Source organism: Meles meles, chromosome 10, assembly GCF_922984935.1.
Source record: "Meles meles chromosome 10, mMelMel3.1 paternal haplotype, whole genome shotgun sequence".
In the NCBI taxonomy this organism is placed as follows: domain Eukaryota; kingdom Metazoa; phylum Chordata; class Mammalia; order Carnivora; family Mustelidae; genus Meles; species Meles meles.
The window spans coordinates 97,484,137-97,501,882 of NC_060075.1; the positions used below are offsets into that span (position 1 = coordinate 97,484,137).

General features: G+C 43.3%; 1 protein-coding gene across 1 annotated transcript in view; it reads left to right on the forward strand.

Moving 5' to 3' along the window:
* Positions 1–17,746, forward strand: part of ABCA13 (ATP binding cassette subfamily A member 13) — a 322,891-nt gene that overhangs the window by 270,945 nt on the left and 34,200 nt on the right. Inside the window, exon 57 of the mRNA XM_046020270.1 lies at positions 11,854–12,004. Within this exon, the coding sequence (XP_045876226.1) occupies positions 11,854–12,004 (151 nt within the window). The remainder of the gene's footprint in view (positions 1–11,853; positions 12,005–17,746) is intronic.

Here is a 17,746-nt window from a genome sequence, read left to right on the forward strand (position 1 = left end):
TCCTTCAGTATGTGGAGAACTACTGACCTCTCACACATAGTGTGGGAGCACCAAGGCTGTATCCTATGCTAACACACATCTTTCTGTGTTTCTATTCTGACCTACCACTGGAATTAAATCATCTTGGGTTATCTGTTTGTTTCATTACAAAAACTCTGAAAACCCTTTGGCAGAGAATGTCCCTCAGCATTTTGTTCATTAAAGGATAATGTTCACTGAAGACGAATATCGGAGCAATTGCTTCCTTTCATAGACATTTTAACAGGAAAGCTAGGTTGAAGTCTTCGTCAATTTACAGTCCTTTTTCCCTGAGGTTATTCTAACATGGGACCCTATTTTCTTTAATGAATAAAATGGGCTGATGGGGGTCAGGCTTGGTAGGAACACCAATACACTCGATACATTTGATTTCCTTTGTCCAAAGATTGTCAGAAGCAATCTCAAACTTAGAGGTTATCTATTGAGCTGTGTGAAAGTTTTAACATGAGATTTTAGTGTTAAAATATGTTTGTAGGTGTGCCTGGGTGGCTCGGTGGGTTAAGCCTCTGTCTTTAGCTCAGGTCATGATCTCAGGGTCCTGGGATCGAGCCACGCATCGGGTTCTCTGTTCAGCAGGGAGCCTGCTTCCCCCACTCTCTCTGCCTACCTCTCTGCCTACTTGTGATCTCTCTTTGTCAGATACAAAAAAAAAAAAAAAATCAGTTTGTATATTGTCTAAGCTCATTAGCTCTCCATAAAAGTCCCCCGTATACACCGTTCCCCTGTGGGTGCCTTCCCTGCATGGGAACCAAGCCTTCCCAGCAACACTTGACCATATTAGCATTAACATATCCTGTCACATTGTGTTTCAGTTTTCATTGGTAAGTTTGTTGGATCTCGAGCTCTCTGAAGAGGTACCTAGTAGTTCCTCAATAAACGCTCAACCCATTCCTCTTATGGGTGAAGCACCGAAGGTCACGCAGGTGAAACCCTGGCCTCGGTCACAGAGTGTGGAGTTAGTGGTGACTGTCTTCTCAGTCTCAGCACTCGTTCCCTTCTTCCTTCTCTTTAATATCTGTGGGTGGAAGTAAAAGGAAAATGCCAGCTGTGGTGGGCTGATGATTGGACTCACTCAGTTATGGCTTTGACAGGATGATGCTAAGACCTGTTGAGAGAGTGGTCGTTGACCTGGCGTACCTACGGCTGAACAACCCTAACCTGTGTAGACGTCAGTATCTATTTCTTACACTGGTTGGAAAGACTTGGTTTCTCACATGAACGATACTTCTAAATATGGTTGATATCTGCACTTGAATTTCCCACATCATTTATGAGTACAGATGGTAAAATCTGTGTGTGTGTGTGTGTGTGTGTGTGTGTGTGTGTAGGTTTAAACCCAGGGAATGGACTTATTCTATCCTTTAGAAGATGAGGTAAAAACATCTTACTGACCCATGTTTAGGAAAGAAAACAATACAGCAACATGATATTCTTTCTGAAACCACATGCAGCCATCATGGATGGTGCAGATCCAGTTACGGGCTTTGTTCCTGGGCTCAGAAGGTTCTCCCAACACACGGCTCCTGTCCAAGAGCCAATGAGCAGCTCATGGACAGTCCAGTCCCTCAGGAACCAGTTGTGAAAACAGTTGTGAACTCACCTGGCGAAGGCTCTGGGGTACACTAGGAGGCAGATCTTGGGATGATGTGTGGACAGTGGCCATAAAGCATCAAGCAGTTTGAAGGCAGACAGGTTTAAAAGTCTGACTCAGAAGAAAAGCTGTTTTTTGTTGGCTCTTTATAACTCACTCTGGCGGCTTGCAGACTGCTGGTAATATAAAGGGAATTAAATGTGTGAAGTGAGAGGTCGAACCCAGGCAAAGTCTTCCTGAATATGGAAACACTGGCTTGGGAGAGACCTCTCAGAAGGTCCAAAGCATTTTATTTAATTTTCAGAATTCCTTGCTGGGTTACATCATTAAATAAAGAAAGTGGGGGGAAAAGCTGGTGAGCTCACATCCTGATAAAAGCCACTTGGAGTTCATTTTTATGTCAGATCCTCACTTGAAAAATGTCTTGCCTTTCCAAGAGGTGTGGAAGCATAAAGCGTACAGAACGTTATGACCTCCTTTATCAGGTGCCGATAACTAACACGCAGGGGTGTGCAAACCATGAGATAGAGGAGAACGTTTTCTAATAACATAAATGTGATTGACAGTGGGCTTCATGTACGAATGGTTCGTTAGCATTACTCCCAGATAGGCAGAGATTTTAACCATGGGCTCATCTTCTAGGTCAGGGATGAACTGTGGCTTAGATGTTAGACTCTGGCCTCATCCCAGAACGTCACTGTCGTGTGACCTTGTCTATGCAGATTTCCACAGGGCTGTTCCCACTTGGTGTTTCCATCTGGATTGTAACAAAGCACCACTGAAATGGGTCCTGTTCTCCTAAACTCTGAGGTATCTATCGATCTCTCTAGACAATTCTTTTCTCCTACATGTGGATAAAGTATTTTAGCTACTCACAGAGCAGCAGGTGTTTGGGCTAACAAAACAGACCTAGAGAGGCCACAGGATGCTTTGACTTCATGTGTCTTTAATGCTATTTAAAGACCTAGCCCCACTTTGGTTCAGCCCCGGGCTCCTTTCTACAGACCTTCTACCAAACTACCCATGGCAGTGGATGCCATTCATAAGAAATGCCAGATCTCTTATGTGTAAGATTAGAGCGGGGCAGTGTCCATTAACTCAGAGCAAATGCGAACGTTTTACTTGAAGGGCCAACAGAAGGTGTTCACTCTGACAGTAGAGGAAAGGGCTCTTCATTCCACTCCAGTGTGAAATCTTGTCCTTAATTTAAAAATGTCACTCCCGGGGACACCTGAGTGGTTCAGGTCATGATCCCAGGGTCCTGAGATTGAGCCCCGCATCAGGCTCCTGCTCAGTGGGAAGCCTGCTTCTCTCTCTTCCACTCCCCCTGCTTGTGTTCGCACTCTTGCTGTGTCTCTCTCTGTCAAATAAATAAATAAAATCCTAAAATAAAATAAAAATGTCCCTCCCATGTCACTCGAATTTAGGCAGCCATTAGGGTTCTGGGTGATGAGTACTTCTGAAGACAGAAGGACAATTGTACTCTTTCTGTTGTTAAATTCCTGCATCCCCAGCTGACATTATTAACCTGTTCTAAATCTCAGAGACCCCAACCGGGAAGGAATAAACATGGGTGTGAGCATTGCGGAGGCAGGAGGGGCCTTGGGGCCACTGAGCAGTGAGAAGAAACATTTAAGTAGATCTCCCACATCTTTAAATGGATTGTAGTGTTTACACAGACGTTTCGGGGCACCTGGGTGACTCAGTCGGTTAAGCATCTGTCTTTGGCTTATGACGTGAACCCAGGGTCCTGGGAGCAAGCCCTGTATCAGGCTTCCTGTTCAGCAGGGAGTCTGTTTCTCCCTCTGCTGCTCCCCCTGACCTACTCATGTGCTCTCTCCCTCTTTCTCTCTCTCTCAAATAAAATCCTTAAAAATAAATAAATAAATCTAAATTGCATACATTTAAATTGTCATAGAGCTAGTTAGTTGATTGGGACAGGACTATTAGGAGACCCGGAAAACTCATTCCAGCAGAACCCAGATAAACATATTTCCATGCTGAAACTGGTGCAAGGAGGTTTATAAGTTAACACGTGCAGATGAACCATTTTTAAAATGTGAACTTTACACGGAGATGTAGAATAGCTAAAAATCACAAGTACGAGGCTGGATGAATTTTTATTGTGATAGCCCATGCACATGAGCTTCCCCAGGACAGAGACCATGCCGGAACCCAGAAGCTCCCCATCATGGACGGTCTCAGCTGAGAAGCATCCACACAGCAGATAAGCATAGATAAGCATCATGATAGATTAGCCTCTTTGTAAACTGGATTTAAATGGAATCATACGGGGTCGCCCCGGGGGCCTCAGTCAGTTAAGCCTCTGACTATAGCTCAGGTCATGATCTTGGGATCCTGAGATTGAACCCCTCATGGGGCTACCTGCTCAGCGGGGAGTATGCTTCTCCCTCTGCCCCTCCCCTTTCTCATGGACTCTTTCTTTCTCTCTCTCGCAAAAAATAAATAAAATCTTACAGAAAAAGGAACCATACAGTGTCTACTCCGTGGTGAGTGTCTTCTCTGTGGCAGCAACACGTTTGTGAAATAAAGCTGCACTGTTCATGCTGTAATTGTTTATTCGGGTTAGTGGTGGCAGATATATGCTATGGATGTTCTAGAATATTCGTTGGTGAACCCATGAAGATATTTATGTTGTGTCCATATTAAGGAATGAAATGACTTTCAGACGGCATGTGCCTTTTAGCTTTTATAGACAATGACATATGCTGACAAACTGTTCTGTTTGAGGTAGAATTCATGCACCGTAATATTCACACTAAATGCAACAATCTGGTGGTTTTCAGTGTAGTCACAAAACTGTGCAACTGTCTCCAGGGTGTAATTCCCTAAAATTTTCATCGCTTTGAGAGGAGACCTTGTCCCACGAGCAAACATTCCCTACTTCCCCATCCTCTGCCAACAGTTAATTTCCTTTCTGTCTCTCAGATCATGCCTATTTTGGACATTTCCTAAAATGGACTCGGGGCGCCTGGGTGGCTCAGTGGGTTAAGCCTCTGCCTTCGGCTCAGGTCATGATTTCAGGGTCCTGGGATCAAGCTCTGCATCAGGCTCTCTGCTCAGCGGGGAGCCTGCTTCCTCCTCTCTGCCTGCTTGTGATCTCTGTCTGTCAAATAAATAAATAAAATCTTTAAAAAAAAATGGACTCGTACAACCCGATTTGTGTTTCTCTTCTTTTGCTTGGCGTATTGTTTTCAAAGTTTATCTGTGTTGTAGCACGTGTTAGTACTTTGTTTCCATGACTGAACAATGTTCAGTTGAACGAATTTCTCAAATTTTCTCCATCCGTTCATCAATGGAGGAACATTAGGTCATTTCTGCTGTTTCACTACTCTGGGTCATGCTGTCACAAACATGGAATGTGTGAGTTTTTTTGTGGCTCTATGTTTTCAGATCTTTTGAGTGGCTAGCTGGGCGTCATCCTGGGTCACATATAGCAGATAAATCAGCAGAGCAGCTGAGAACACAAGCTGTTTTTTAAAGCAGCTGTACTATTTTATATCCCTAACAGTAGTGCACTAAGGTTGGAATGTTTCCACGCCCTCCCAATCATGTATTCTGTCCCTTCATACCTAGCAGGTGTGAAGCGGTACTTCACTGTGGGTTTGATTTGCATTTCCCTAATGACTAGTGGTGCCAATCATATTTTTTTCTATGCTTATTGACAATTTGTGCATCTTTGGAGGAATCTATATTCAGATACTTTGCCCATTTAAAAAGTTGGGTTACTTGCAATTTTGTTCTTAAGTTGTAGGCATTACTTATATATTCCAGAACAAGTACATTATTAGATATGATTTACCAAAAAATCTACCATTTATATAAGCTGCGTTTTTATAGTTTTTGATGGTTTTTAATTTTTAAAAATTTATTATTATTTTTTGTAGCTTCAACTTTTTACTTATTCCACTTACTTAACATACAACATAATATTCACTTCGGAGTGAAGTTAGGGGTTCATCCATACAACATCCAGTGCTCATTGCAACATGCGTCTCCGTAATGCCCATCCCCCCACTCCCCTCCCCTCCAGCAACCCTCAGTTTGTTCTCTATTGTTAAGAGTCTATTTCCTGGTATTTCTCTCTCTCTTTTTTTCTCTTGATGTTCATTTGTTTTGTTTCTTAAATTCTGCATAAGAGTGAAATCAACTGGTTTTTTTCTTTCTCTGACTTATTTTACTTACCATAATACACTCTAGCTCCACCGTATCATTGTAAGTGGCAAGATTTCCTTCTTTTCCGCGGCTGGGCATACCCCCCACATCTTCTTCATCCATTCATCAGTCCATGGATATTTGGGCTCTGTCCATAATTTGGCTATTGCAGACATCATTGCTATAAACATAGGGGCACAGGAGCCCCTTCAAATCAGTGTTTCTATATCCTTTGGGTGAGTACCCTGTAGTGCGATTGCTGGGTCGTAGGGTAGCTCTGTTTTTAACTTCTTGGAGAACCTCCATGCTGTTTTCCAGAGCGGCTGCACCAGCTTGCATTCCCACCCACAGGGCGAGAGGCTTCCCCTTTCTCTGCATCCTTGTCAACACCTGTTATGTCTTGTGTTGTTGATTTTAGCCGTTCTGACAGGTGTGAGGTGGACTCTCATGGTGCTTTTATTTTGCATTTCCTTGATGATGAGTGACATTGAGCATCTATTCATGGGTCTGCTGGCCATCTGAGGGTCTTATTTGAAATAAAAAGCCTACTCAGGTCCTCTGCCAATTCTTAATTGGATTATTTGGGTTTTTTGGTATTGAGTTATAAAATTCTTTATATATTTTGGATCCTAACCCTTTATTGGATATGCCATTTGCCAATTATCTTTTCCTATTCACTAGGTTGATTTTTGTTTCGTTCATGATATCCTTTGCTGTTGAAAAGCTTTTTATTTTGGTATAGTCCCAGTAGTTTGGTTTTGCCTTTGTTTCCTTTCCTGTATGTGTCAGAGTTTGTTTACTTCTCAAGGACTATATATATATATATGTGTATATACACACACACACACATATATATATATATATATATATATATATATATCTGTCTATCTATCTATCTATATAGTCACATTTTGTTTATCAATTCATTCATCAGTGGACAACTGAGTCACCCAGGCACTCTCTACCTAAATTTCTTTTTATCTGATAAATAATGTCCAATTTTCCACCCAAAGATTACAAGGCACGCTGAAAGACAAAAAACACATACCATAGAGACAAAATGAGCATTAAAACCAGACCCTGATATGGCAGATGGTACAGTATCAGATTGGGAATTTAAAATAACTCTGATTGATGTGCTAAGGACTGTAATGGGAAAAGTGGACAATGTGTAAGAACAAATGGGTAATGTGAGCAGAAAGATGGACACTGTTTAAGAAGAAAAATGCTAGGAGCGCCTGGGTGGCTCAGTCGTTAAGCTTCTGCCTTCAGCTCAGGTCATGATCCCAACATCCTGGGATTGAACCCCACATTGGGCTCCCTGCTTGATGGAAAGCCTGCTTCTCCCTCTCCCACTCCCCCTGCTGTGTTCTCTCTCTGTCAAATAAATAAATAAAATCTTTTAAAAGAAAAGAAGAAAAATACTAGAAATCAAAAGAAACACTGTCAGAGAGAAGAATGAGAATAAGAAGAATGAGAGAAGGAAAAACACCTCTGATGGGCTCATCCGTTGACTCGACACAGTGGAGGAAAGAATCAGTGAACTTGCAGATACATTAAGAGAAAAAAAAGAAAAGATGGAACAGAATATCAGGGAATTGTGATAGTTACAACACCTGACACGCATACATAAGGATGATACCAGCAGGAGAACAAGAGAAACAGACAGAAGAAATATTTGAATAATGATAGCATTTTTTTCCCCTAAAATGTATGATGGATCACAAAGTCAGATGAGAATGTTTACAAAACACCAAATAAGAGGAATACCAAAAACCTACGCTTAATCATATGATATTCAAGCTGTAAAAAGTCAAAGACTGATTCTTGAAGGAAGCTGGGGGACAGATAACCTTACCTACAGAGACAGAGACAGAGATAAATAACGACATTGGACTTCTCAGAAACCATGAAAGAAGGAAGACAGGATGGAATATTAAAGCTTTCAGATAAAAATAACCACACACTAGAATTCTGATTCCAATGAAATTATCTTTCAAAGGTGAAGGAGAAATGAAAACAGAAGGAAGGTGTCACCAGCAGACCTGTCTTGCAAGAAATGTTGTAAGAAGGAAAATAATAGAGGTCGCAAAGTCAGATTTGCATGAAGAATGGATGAACATTAGGGAAAGAATAATTGAAGACCTTTTACATTTATCATTTCTAATTGATCATGCAAGTAATAGTTTGTTTAAAATCATAACAGCAACATTATATTCAGTTCTTGGAGCTTATGGCTAAGTGACAGGAATGGTGGTGATCCTCTGTGGGAAGGGAAGGAGAAATTGAGAATACCCTGTTATTACGATATTTCCACTTTATTATTTTTTTTTTTGCAGATGGATTTGGAATGGTTGTGAATGTATATTATGAACTCTAGAACAACCGCAAAAAATTTTAAAAAGAAGTATAATGGATATTATAAGAGAGGAGAGAAAATGAAATTGCATAGAATGCTCAACTAAAACCAGACAAGGCAGAAAAAGAAAAGGAAGAGAAGCGAGAGGACCGAATAGAAAGTTGTTACAAACATAGCAGATGGGGCACCTGCGTGGCTCAGTTGGTCAAGCGTCCGACCCTTGGTCTCGGTTCAGGTCTTGATCTCAGGGTCATGAGAGTGAGCCCCGTGTCGGGGCCCATACTCAATGCAAAGTATGCCTGGGATTCTCTCCATCCCTTTGCCCCGCCCCCTACTTTCCCACTATAAATAAGAATAAATAAATAAATAAATAAAATCTTTAAAAACTCCAAATGGCACCTGGGTGGCTCAGCGGGTTAAAGCCTCTGCTTCAGGGTCCTGGGATCGTGCCCTACTTTGGGCTTTCTCTTCAGCAGGGAATCTGCTTCCCCCTCTCTCTGCCTGCCACTCTGCCTACTTGTGATCTCTGTCTGTCAAATACATAAACAAAATTTTTAAAAAATGTTAAAAAAATCCAAATATGGAAAGGAAAAAAAAAACATGCATCGTGCTGACATTAATTAAAAGAAAGTTTGAGGTGCCACGTTAATTTGAGATAGAGCAGACTTTAGGGGGAAGAAAAAAGGTCAGGAGTAAAGAGGGATCTTACAGAATGACGAAGGAGGCAGTTCTCTGCAGGATATAACGGCCCCTAATGTGTGAAACCCGTGTCAGAATCTGGGAGGACAGGTGACGGAGCTGGGGGAGAAGAAGGCACATCTCACACTGTGCCGGGAGACATCAGCATCCGCCTTTCGGTAACTGACAGATGCCACAGGCAGAAAATGGGTCAGGGTAGAGTTGAACCAAGCAGCCCAATAATCAAATGGACCTGACTGACGTTTCTAGAATATTTTGCTCAAGAGCGGCAGCATGCCCTTTTTTTTCAAGCTCACATGGAAGATTCATCAGGATGGACGGCCTTCAGGGTGGTAAATCACACCTTAACATTTTTAAAGTAGACGTCGTACAAAATATGCTCTCAGAGGACAATAGAATTAAGCTGTCCAGAAAGACAGCTGGAAAGTCCCCAAATTTTCAGGGATTAAATAACACACTTCTAATTAGTATACGGATGAAAGAATAAGTTGCACTCTGTTAAAATAAACAGAAAGGCTGCTCTGTGGAGAGCACTTTGAGGAGACAGAACACATGAGCCACAGATTGGGAGAAAATATTTTCAAAATGTGTATCTGATAAAAGGCTTATCTCCAAAAGATACAAAGAATCCAACAATGAGAAAATAAATAACCCAATTAGAATATGGTCAGAACGACTGAAGGGATACTTCACCCAAGCAGATGGACAGATCTGCTGTCCTGGGAGAGGACGGGGAACATCGTGTGTTGTTAGGGAATTGCACATGCACACAACAGGCATATACACACCCACTGGAATGGCTGAAATCCCAAATGCTGACAGTCCCAAACGCTGGTGAGTATGGGGAGCAACATGAGCTCTTCTTCACTGGAAATGCACGTGGTACAGCCACTCCCGAGGACAGTTTGTGACTTTCTTACAAAACTAACTGTGACCTTACGATATCATGCAGCCGTCCTGCTCCTGGGTATTCATACAGTTGATCTGAGAACTTCCATGCACAACCGCCCCACCCTCCCTGTAGACTAAGCTTACAGCAGCGTTATTATCAAATTACAGCAGTGAAATTGTCAAAATTTAGTAGATGAATGAATAAATACACCAGGGTGCATCTGAAGAATGGAATATTATTCACCGTTGAGGAACGACTATCAAGCTATGAGAGGACACGGAGGAACCTTAAATGCGTTTCACTAATGGAAGAAGGCTCTCCGAAAAGGCTGTGTGCTGCATGATTCCAGCTCTGTGACATTCTGGAAAACGCGAAGATACATGGACAGTACAAAGACCAATGGTTGCGGGGGAGGGGAAGGGCAGGGTGCACAGGGGTAGAGCACAGAGGATCTCTAAGGCAATGGAGAGTTCTCTGTGGTACTGCTGATACGGGGTGCAGTGAGTGGGACAGAACAGACAGAAATGCACAGCACCCAAAGTGAGCACGAATGTCAAGGTAAGGACCTCAGTGAGTAACAGTGTCTCACACTGGGTTCTTGCATTGAAACAAAAGCACCAGAGCAAAGCGGGATGGTCATGATGGGGTGGGGTGGGGGGATTCTGGGTGAGAGGTGAGGCAGGGCGTGGGAACTTTGTGCACTTTCTGTTCAACTTTCCTGTAGACCAAGGCCGCTCTAACGGCTGGAACTCTATTCATTACCAAAATGATTACCCCCTCTTTCTTTCTTTAATCTTGTTTTTCTTGTTTTTCCCCCCTCTTCCCTTTTTTTTTTTTTTTTTAGTCTTATTTTGCCCATCTTCCTTCTTTATGTGCTTCTTTTTTCTTATGCCTCATGGTCACGGAATGAAAAAACGCAATAGATTTCCAGGTGGGGGGCGGAGTTATCGGAACTGGTCTATTTGTTAATGCAGCAACCACTGTACCACGCGGACTTCTCTTTTATAAAATGGCAGTGGCACTTTTAAAAAAAATAACCACTGTGTGCATGTCTACGGTAAAAGGAAAGAGACATGCTGAGTGACAGAAGCCGCTTGCAGAAGTCATACCCTACATTGTTCAGTTTCTGCAAACTGCCCAGAATAGACAAATCCACAGACACAAAAGCCGATGAGTGGGGGGACGGTGACCAGTTTCTGGGTGTGGGGTTTCCTTTTGTGGGGTCAGAAGTGTCACAGACCTGGATGGTGGCAATGGGGGCCCAACATCCTAAATGTCCTTTGTACTGCTGACTTTTATACCTTATGATTGCTAAGATGATAAATTTTATATGATGTATATTTTAGCACCATGGAAACTAAAAGAAGGAAAAGAAAAGGGAAGACAAAATAAAAAACTAATGGAGTAAAATTTTTCCAGAGGCAGTGGTTCAAAACAAAGCCCGGCATTTGTACAGGTCTGATGGTTGCGGGTTCCCGTAGATGGAGATGCTTGCTTTTCAGTAAATCCAGGACTGTGAATGTGTTTTCTCTTCCTTATGATTTTCTTACCAGCCTTTTCTTTTCTCTAGTTTATTTTACTTATTTTTTTTAAGATTTCATTTATTTATTTGAGAGAGAAAACGAGCACGAGCGGGGGGAGGGGCAGAGGGAGAAGCAGATTCCCCGCTTAGCAGGGAGCCTGATGCAGGACTCGATCCCAGGACCCTGAGATCATGACCTGAGCCAAAGGCAGTTGCTTCACCAGCTGAGACCCCCAGGTGCCCCAGTTCACTTTATTTTAAGGATACAGCATATACTACCTATAACATACAAAATATGTGTTTGTTATCAGTAATGCTTTCTGCCAATATAGGCTGTTAGTAGTTCAGTTTTGGGGAGTCATAAGTTATAAGTGGATTTTCTCCAGCCTGGCAGTCAGCGCCCCCAACTCCTTGTGTTGTTCAAGGGTCAGATGCTTAACCAAGATGCCCCTGCATATTTTTTTTTTTAACATAAAAAGCAATGGTGAACTTCACATGGATGAGCCGGGTCGAAGAAATGGGTGTTTGTCTGGGGAGTCGGATTTTCTGGGCTGTACTGCTGTTTCTCTTTGCAGAGAGGTCGTGGATCTGGCTTCGGCGGGCGCTGCCGGCATTCGCATTGGCTACTGTCCACAGCAGGATGCCCTGGACGAGCTCCTCACTGGCTGGGAACACCTTCAGTATTACTGCTGCCTCCGTGGGATTCCCAAGCCGAGCATCCCTCACGTAAGACTCCCTGGACTCTTCCAGAAGAGGGTCTCGCTAAGGAACGCTTGGTCAACACCTCCGATCCCAACAGAGCTCTCTGACCCCTTGGGCAGATAAACCATATAATGTACCTGAAAGATGTTTCCAATCTGATTACACGGAAGGAAACACAGTAACCGTGTTAATGTGGCATTTAATTCTGTATTTAAAATAGATGTGAGAGGGGAAGTCGCTTGGGATTAAAGCTAACACTGTTTGCAACTTTGTCTCCTCTCCAAGCCCCTTTTGCATTTACCAGGCTGTTACTTTTATTTAGGAGCGAACATCATAGACCCATCCTGTGGCTCTCAGAGAAGGGCTCAGGCTGCCTGTAGAATGGGGTGGGTTGTTGGAAGGACTTCCCGGTGAGTGGGCTGACACCTGCTTGCCCAGCTCCTTCCCTGGCTGGCCTCCGGAGGATGGAGAGGTGGCAGAAACCTCAGACTGCCCCCCTCCTCTGTCTCTGTGGGGGGTAGGGGTGGGCAGAGTCATGAAAAAGCCAGAGGCAGCTGCCATTCTGCCTGCTATGAGCGGAGGTCAGCCAAGCAGAGCTGACAGCCCTGACCAACAGCTCAGAGGACGTGCCAAGGGCTAGCCACTGGAAGGGCAGGTGCTGGGGGCACGGCTTTACCTTTTCTGCCCCTTGTGGAGATTCTGGAATGCTCTTTGCGTTTCTGGATTCTAAAAAAGGAACAGAAAAAAGTGGCTTATGTGGTGCATTTTCAATGAGATCCTGCAGGAAAGGGAGCATCCCAGAATTCACGGGAGACAAAACTAACAGCCTCACTTTCACTGGCCCATGAAAATTCATTCCATGTGCTGTTGTGTGATGCTTCTTCAGCCTTCATTTCTTATTGATGCTCTGTAACTTAAGCGGAAGTAAAACAGAAACCCTCCTCGTCCTCGGAGGGCCCCACTCCCTTCCCCGACCTCCCATCTTCATCAAACCAAGACAACTGTCCAACTCTAGAGGTCTGCTCATCGTGGTGAAGCAGCCATTGAAACCCAGGACTAATCAGGAGCTCTGTCTTCAAAAGGTGTTTATCTCTGTCAGCTCCCTGGCTCGTTTTTGATGAAAGAGGCAGATGCTTGGCGTCCACCCTCCGCTGGCCCCTTCGCCGGCCGCCAGGGGAAATGCACATGTGGAGAAATGCTGCTTAATATAGTAGGGCTTGTGCACTCCGTCATCGGGGCTATCGCCTCCTGATTCTTGGTGCGCTTACCGGCTTATTTCTCAGAGCTCCTCCGTGGAGGAACGTTGTTTTCCTGCTGCCAGATTTGGAGCCGGCCTCACTTCTTGCATGGAGCCCCAGCCGTTCTGCAGATGGAACTGTTCCGCACTGGGAGCCTTCTGAATGGCCGCACGTGTGTCCCCAGGGGGGGTTAGCTCCCTTGATGGCCAGCAGATGCCCATCCCTTTTAGGGATATGGGGAGATAGTGAGCGGGTGTGTCTGTTCGAATGTGCTTATCACTGGCTTCAAATGTGCTTATCACTGGCTGCCCAGAAGGGATTATGACAAGCTAATAGGAAAAAATCATTTTGGCCCAGGGGTCCCATTCCACATCTTCCTCAGGTCTGGAGCTCTCCCTGCTGAGCCCCGCACCTGCGTTCTGCCAGGACCTGGAGCTGGGGTCTTTTCCTGGCTTGTCTTCTGCTCACCCCGGTTCTCTCCTCCAGGCTGGCTTCTGCCTTTACTCACCTGGGCAGCCCCAGTTGTGTCCTCCACGGTTCTAGAGGAAGCCCCCCTTGTTCCGTCAGGTAGCCCAGCCCTTCCTGACAGTCCCCTGCACCCCTACCTCCCTTCTTTCTTTCCCTCCTATTTTGTGTGCAGTTTTCTTCCTCCTCACCACCTCCTTCCCCGCCCCCCAGCCCTCTGAGGGCCAGTTAGGTGGGAAAGAGAGGCTGTGTTCATTTGGCTTGAATTCAGGCTTGGCAGGCTGGTATAATGGTTTTCAACTTTCCCCCATTGTCCACACTAGATAGTTTTGTGGTAGTTTTGAGCTTGAATTCAGTGAACCTGATTTTTTTCTTTTTCTGAAGTTACATCGAGTTATGCGGAAATGATTCAGGAGGCAGGGGTGGCATGGTCTGCGATGCCAGCGAAATGGGTAGAGTAATTTAAGGGTTTGTGTCATACTGGAATCACCGACCCACCGTGCTGCTGGAGATGAGGACTGGCGTTTCTTTTTTTTTTTTTTCCCTTTCTTTTATTTTTTTTTTCAGCGTAACAGTATTCATTCTTTTTGCACAACACCCAGTGCTCCATGCAAAACGTGCCCTCCCCATCACCCATCACCTGTTCCCCCAACCTCCCACCCCTGACCCTTCAAAACCCTCAGGTTGTTTTTCAGAGTCCATAGTCTCTTATGGTTCGCCTCCCCTCCCCAATGTCCATAGCCCGCTCCCCCTCTCCCAATCCCACCTCCCCCCAGCAACCCCCAGTTTGTTTTGTGAGATTAAGAGTCATTTATGGTTTGTCTCCCTCCCAATCCCATCTTGTTTCATTTATTCTTCTCCTATCCCCCTACCCCCCCATGTTGCTTCTCCATGTCCTCATATCAGGGAGATCATATGATAGTTGTCTTTCTCCGATTGACTTATTTCACTAAGCATGATACGCTCTAGTTCCATCCACGTCGTCGCAAATGGCAAGATTTCATTTCTTTTGATGGCTGCATAGTATTCCATTGTGTATATATACCACATCTTCTTGATCCATTCATCTGTTGATGGACATCTAGGTTCTTTCCATAGTCTGGCTATTGTAGACATTGCTGCTATAAACATTCGGGTACACGTGCCCCTTCGGATCACTATGTTTGTATCTTTAGGGTAAATACCCAGTAGTGCAATTGCTGGGTCATAGGGTAGTTCTATTTTCAACATTTTGAGGAACCTCCATGCTGTTTTCCAGAGTGGTTGGACCAGCTTGCATTCCCACCAACAGTGGAGGAGGGTTCCCCTTTCTCCACATCCTCTCCAGCATCTGTCATTTCCTGACTTGTTAATTTTAGCCATTCTGACTGGTGTGAGGTGATATCTCATTGTGGTTTTGATTTGTATTTCCCTGATGCCGAGTGACGTGGAGCACTTTTTCATGTGTCTGTTGGCCATCTGGATGTCTTCTTTGCAGAAATGTCTGTTCATGTCCTCTGCCCATTTCTTGATTGGATTGTTTGTTCTTTGGGTGTTGAGTTTGCTAAGTTCCTTATAGATTTTGGATACTAGCCCTTTATCTGATATGTCGTTTGCAAATATCTTCTCCCATTCTGTCAGCTGTCTTTTGGTTTTGTTAACTGTTTCCTTTGCTGTGCAAAAGCTTTTGATCTTGATGAAATCCCAATAGTTCATTTTCGCCCTTGCTTCCCTTGCCTTTGCCGTTGTTCCTAGGAAGATGTTGCTGCGGCTGAGGTCGAAGAGGTTGCTGCCTGCGTTCTCCTCAAGGATTTTGATGGATTCCTTTCTCACATTGAGGTCCTTCATCCATTTGGAGTCTATTTTCGTGTGTGGTGTAAGGAAGTGGTCCAATTTCATTTTTCTGCATGTGGCTGTCCAATTTTCCCAGCACCATTTATTGAAGAGGCTGTCTTTTTTCCATTGGACATTCTTTCCTGCTTTGTCGAAGATTAGTTGACCATAGAGTTGAGGGTCGATTTCTGGGCTCTCTATTCTGTTCCACTGGTCTATGTGTCTGTTTTTGTGCCAGTACCATGCTGTCTTGATGATGACAGCTTTGTAATAGAGCTTGAAGTCCGGAATTGTGATGCCACCAACTTTGACTTTGTTCTTCAATATTCCTTTGGCTATTCGAGGTCTTTTCTGGTTCCATATAAATTTTAGGATTATTTGTTCCATTTCTTTGAAAAAAATGGATGGTATTTTGATAGGGATTGCATTAAATGTGTAGATTGCTTTAGGTAGCATAGACATTTTCACAATATTTATTCTTCCAATCCAGGAGCATGGAACATTTTTCCATTTTTTTGTGTCTTCCTCAATTTCTTTCATGAGTACTTTATAATTTTCTGTGTATAGATTCTTAGTCTCTTTGGTTAGGTTTATTCCTAGGTATCTTATAGTTTTGGGTACAAGTGTGAATGGGATTGACTCCTTAATTTCTCTTTCTTCAGTCTTGTTGTTGGTGTACAGAAATGCAACTGATTTCTGTGCATTGATTTTATATCCTGACACTTTACTGAATTCCTGTACAAGTTCTAGCAGTTTTGGAGTGGAGTCTTTTGGGTTTTCCACATATAGTATCATATCATCTGCGAAGAGTGATAGTTTGACTTCTTCTTTACCGATTTGGATGCCTTTAATTTCTTTTTGTTGTCTGATTGCTGAGGCTAGGACTTCTAATACTATGTTGAATAGCAGTGGTGATAATGGACATCCCTGCCGTGTTCCTGACCTTAACGGAAAAGCTTTCAGTTTTTCTCCATTGAGAATGATATTTGCAGTGGGTTTTTCATAGATGGCTTTGATAATATTGAGGTATGTGCCCTCTATCCCCACACTTTGAAGAGTTTTGATCAGGAAGGGATGCTGTACTTTGTCAAATGCTTTTTCAGCATCTATGGAGAGTATCATATGGTTCTTGTTCTTTCTTTTATTAATGTGTTGTATCACATTGATTGATTTGCGGATGTTGAACCAACCCTGCAGCCCTGGAATAAATCCCACTTGATCGTGGTGAATAATCCTTTTAATGTACTGTTGAATCCTATTGGCTAGTATTTTGGCGAGAATTTTTGCGTCTGTGTTCATCAAGGATATTGGTCTGTAGTTCTCTTTTTTGGTGGGATCCTTGTCTGGTTTTGGGATCAAGGTGATGCTGGCCTCATAGAATGAGTTTGGAAGTTTTCCTTCCATTTCTATTTTTTGGAACAGTTTCAGGAGAATAGGAATGAGTTCTTCTTTAAATGTTTGGTAGAATTCCCCTGGGAAGCCATCTGGCCCTGGGCTTTTGTTTGTTTGGAGATTTTTGATGACTGTTTCAATCTCCTTACTGGTTATGGGCCTGTTCAGGTTTTCTATTTCTTCCTGGTTCAGTTGTGGTAGTTTATATGTCTCTAGGAATGCATCCATTTCTTCCAGATTGGCCAATTTGTTGGCGTAGAGTTGCTCATAGTATGTTCTTATAATTGTCTGTATTTCTTTGGTGTTAGTTGTGATCTCTCCTCTTTCATTCATGATTTTATTGATTTGGGTCCTTTCTCTTTTCTTTTTGATGAGTCTGGCCAGGGGTTTATCAATCCTATTGATTCTTTCAAAGAACCAGCTCCTAGTTTCATTGATTTTTTCTATTGTTTTTTTGGTTTCTATTTCATTGATTTCTGCTCTGATCTTTATGATTTCTCTTCTCCTGCTGGGTTTAGGGTTTCTTTCTTGTTCTTTCTCCAGCTCCTTTACATATAGGGTTAGGTTGTGTACTTGAGACCTTTCTTGTTTCTTGAGAAAGGCTTGTACCGCTATATATTTTCCTCTCAGGACTGCCTTTGCTGTGTCCCACAGATTTTGAACTGTTGTGTTTTCATTATCATTTGTTTCCATGAATTTTTTCAATTCTTCTTTAATTTCCTGGTTGACCCATTCATTCTTTAGAAGGATGCTGTTTAGTCTCCATGTATTTGGGTTCTTTCCAGCTTTCGTCTTGTGATTGAGTTCTAGCTTCAGAGCATTGTGGTCTGAAAATATGCAGGGAATAATCCTAATCTTT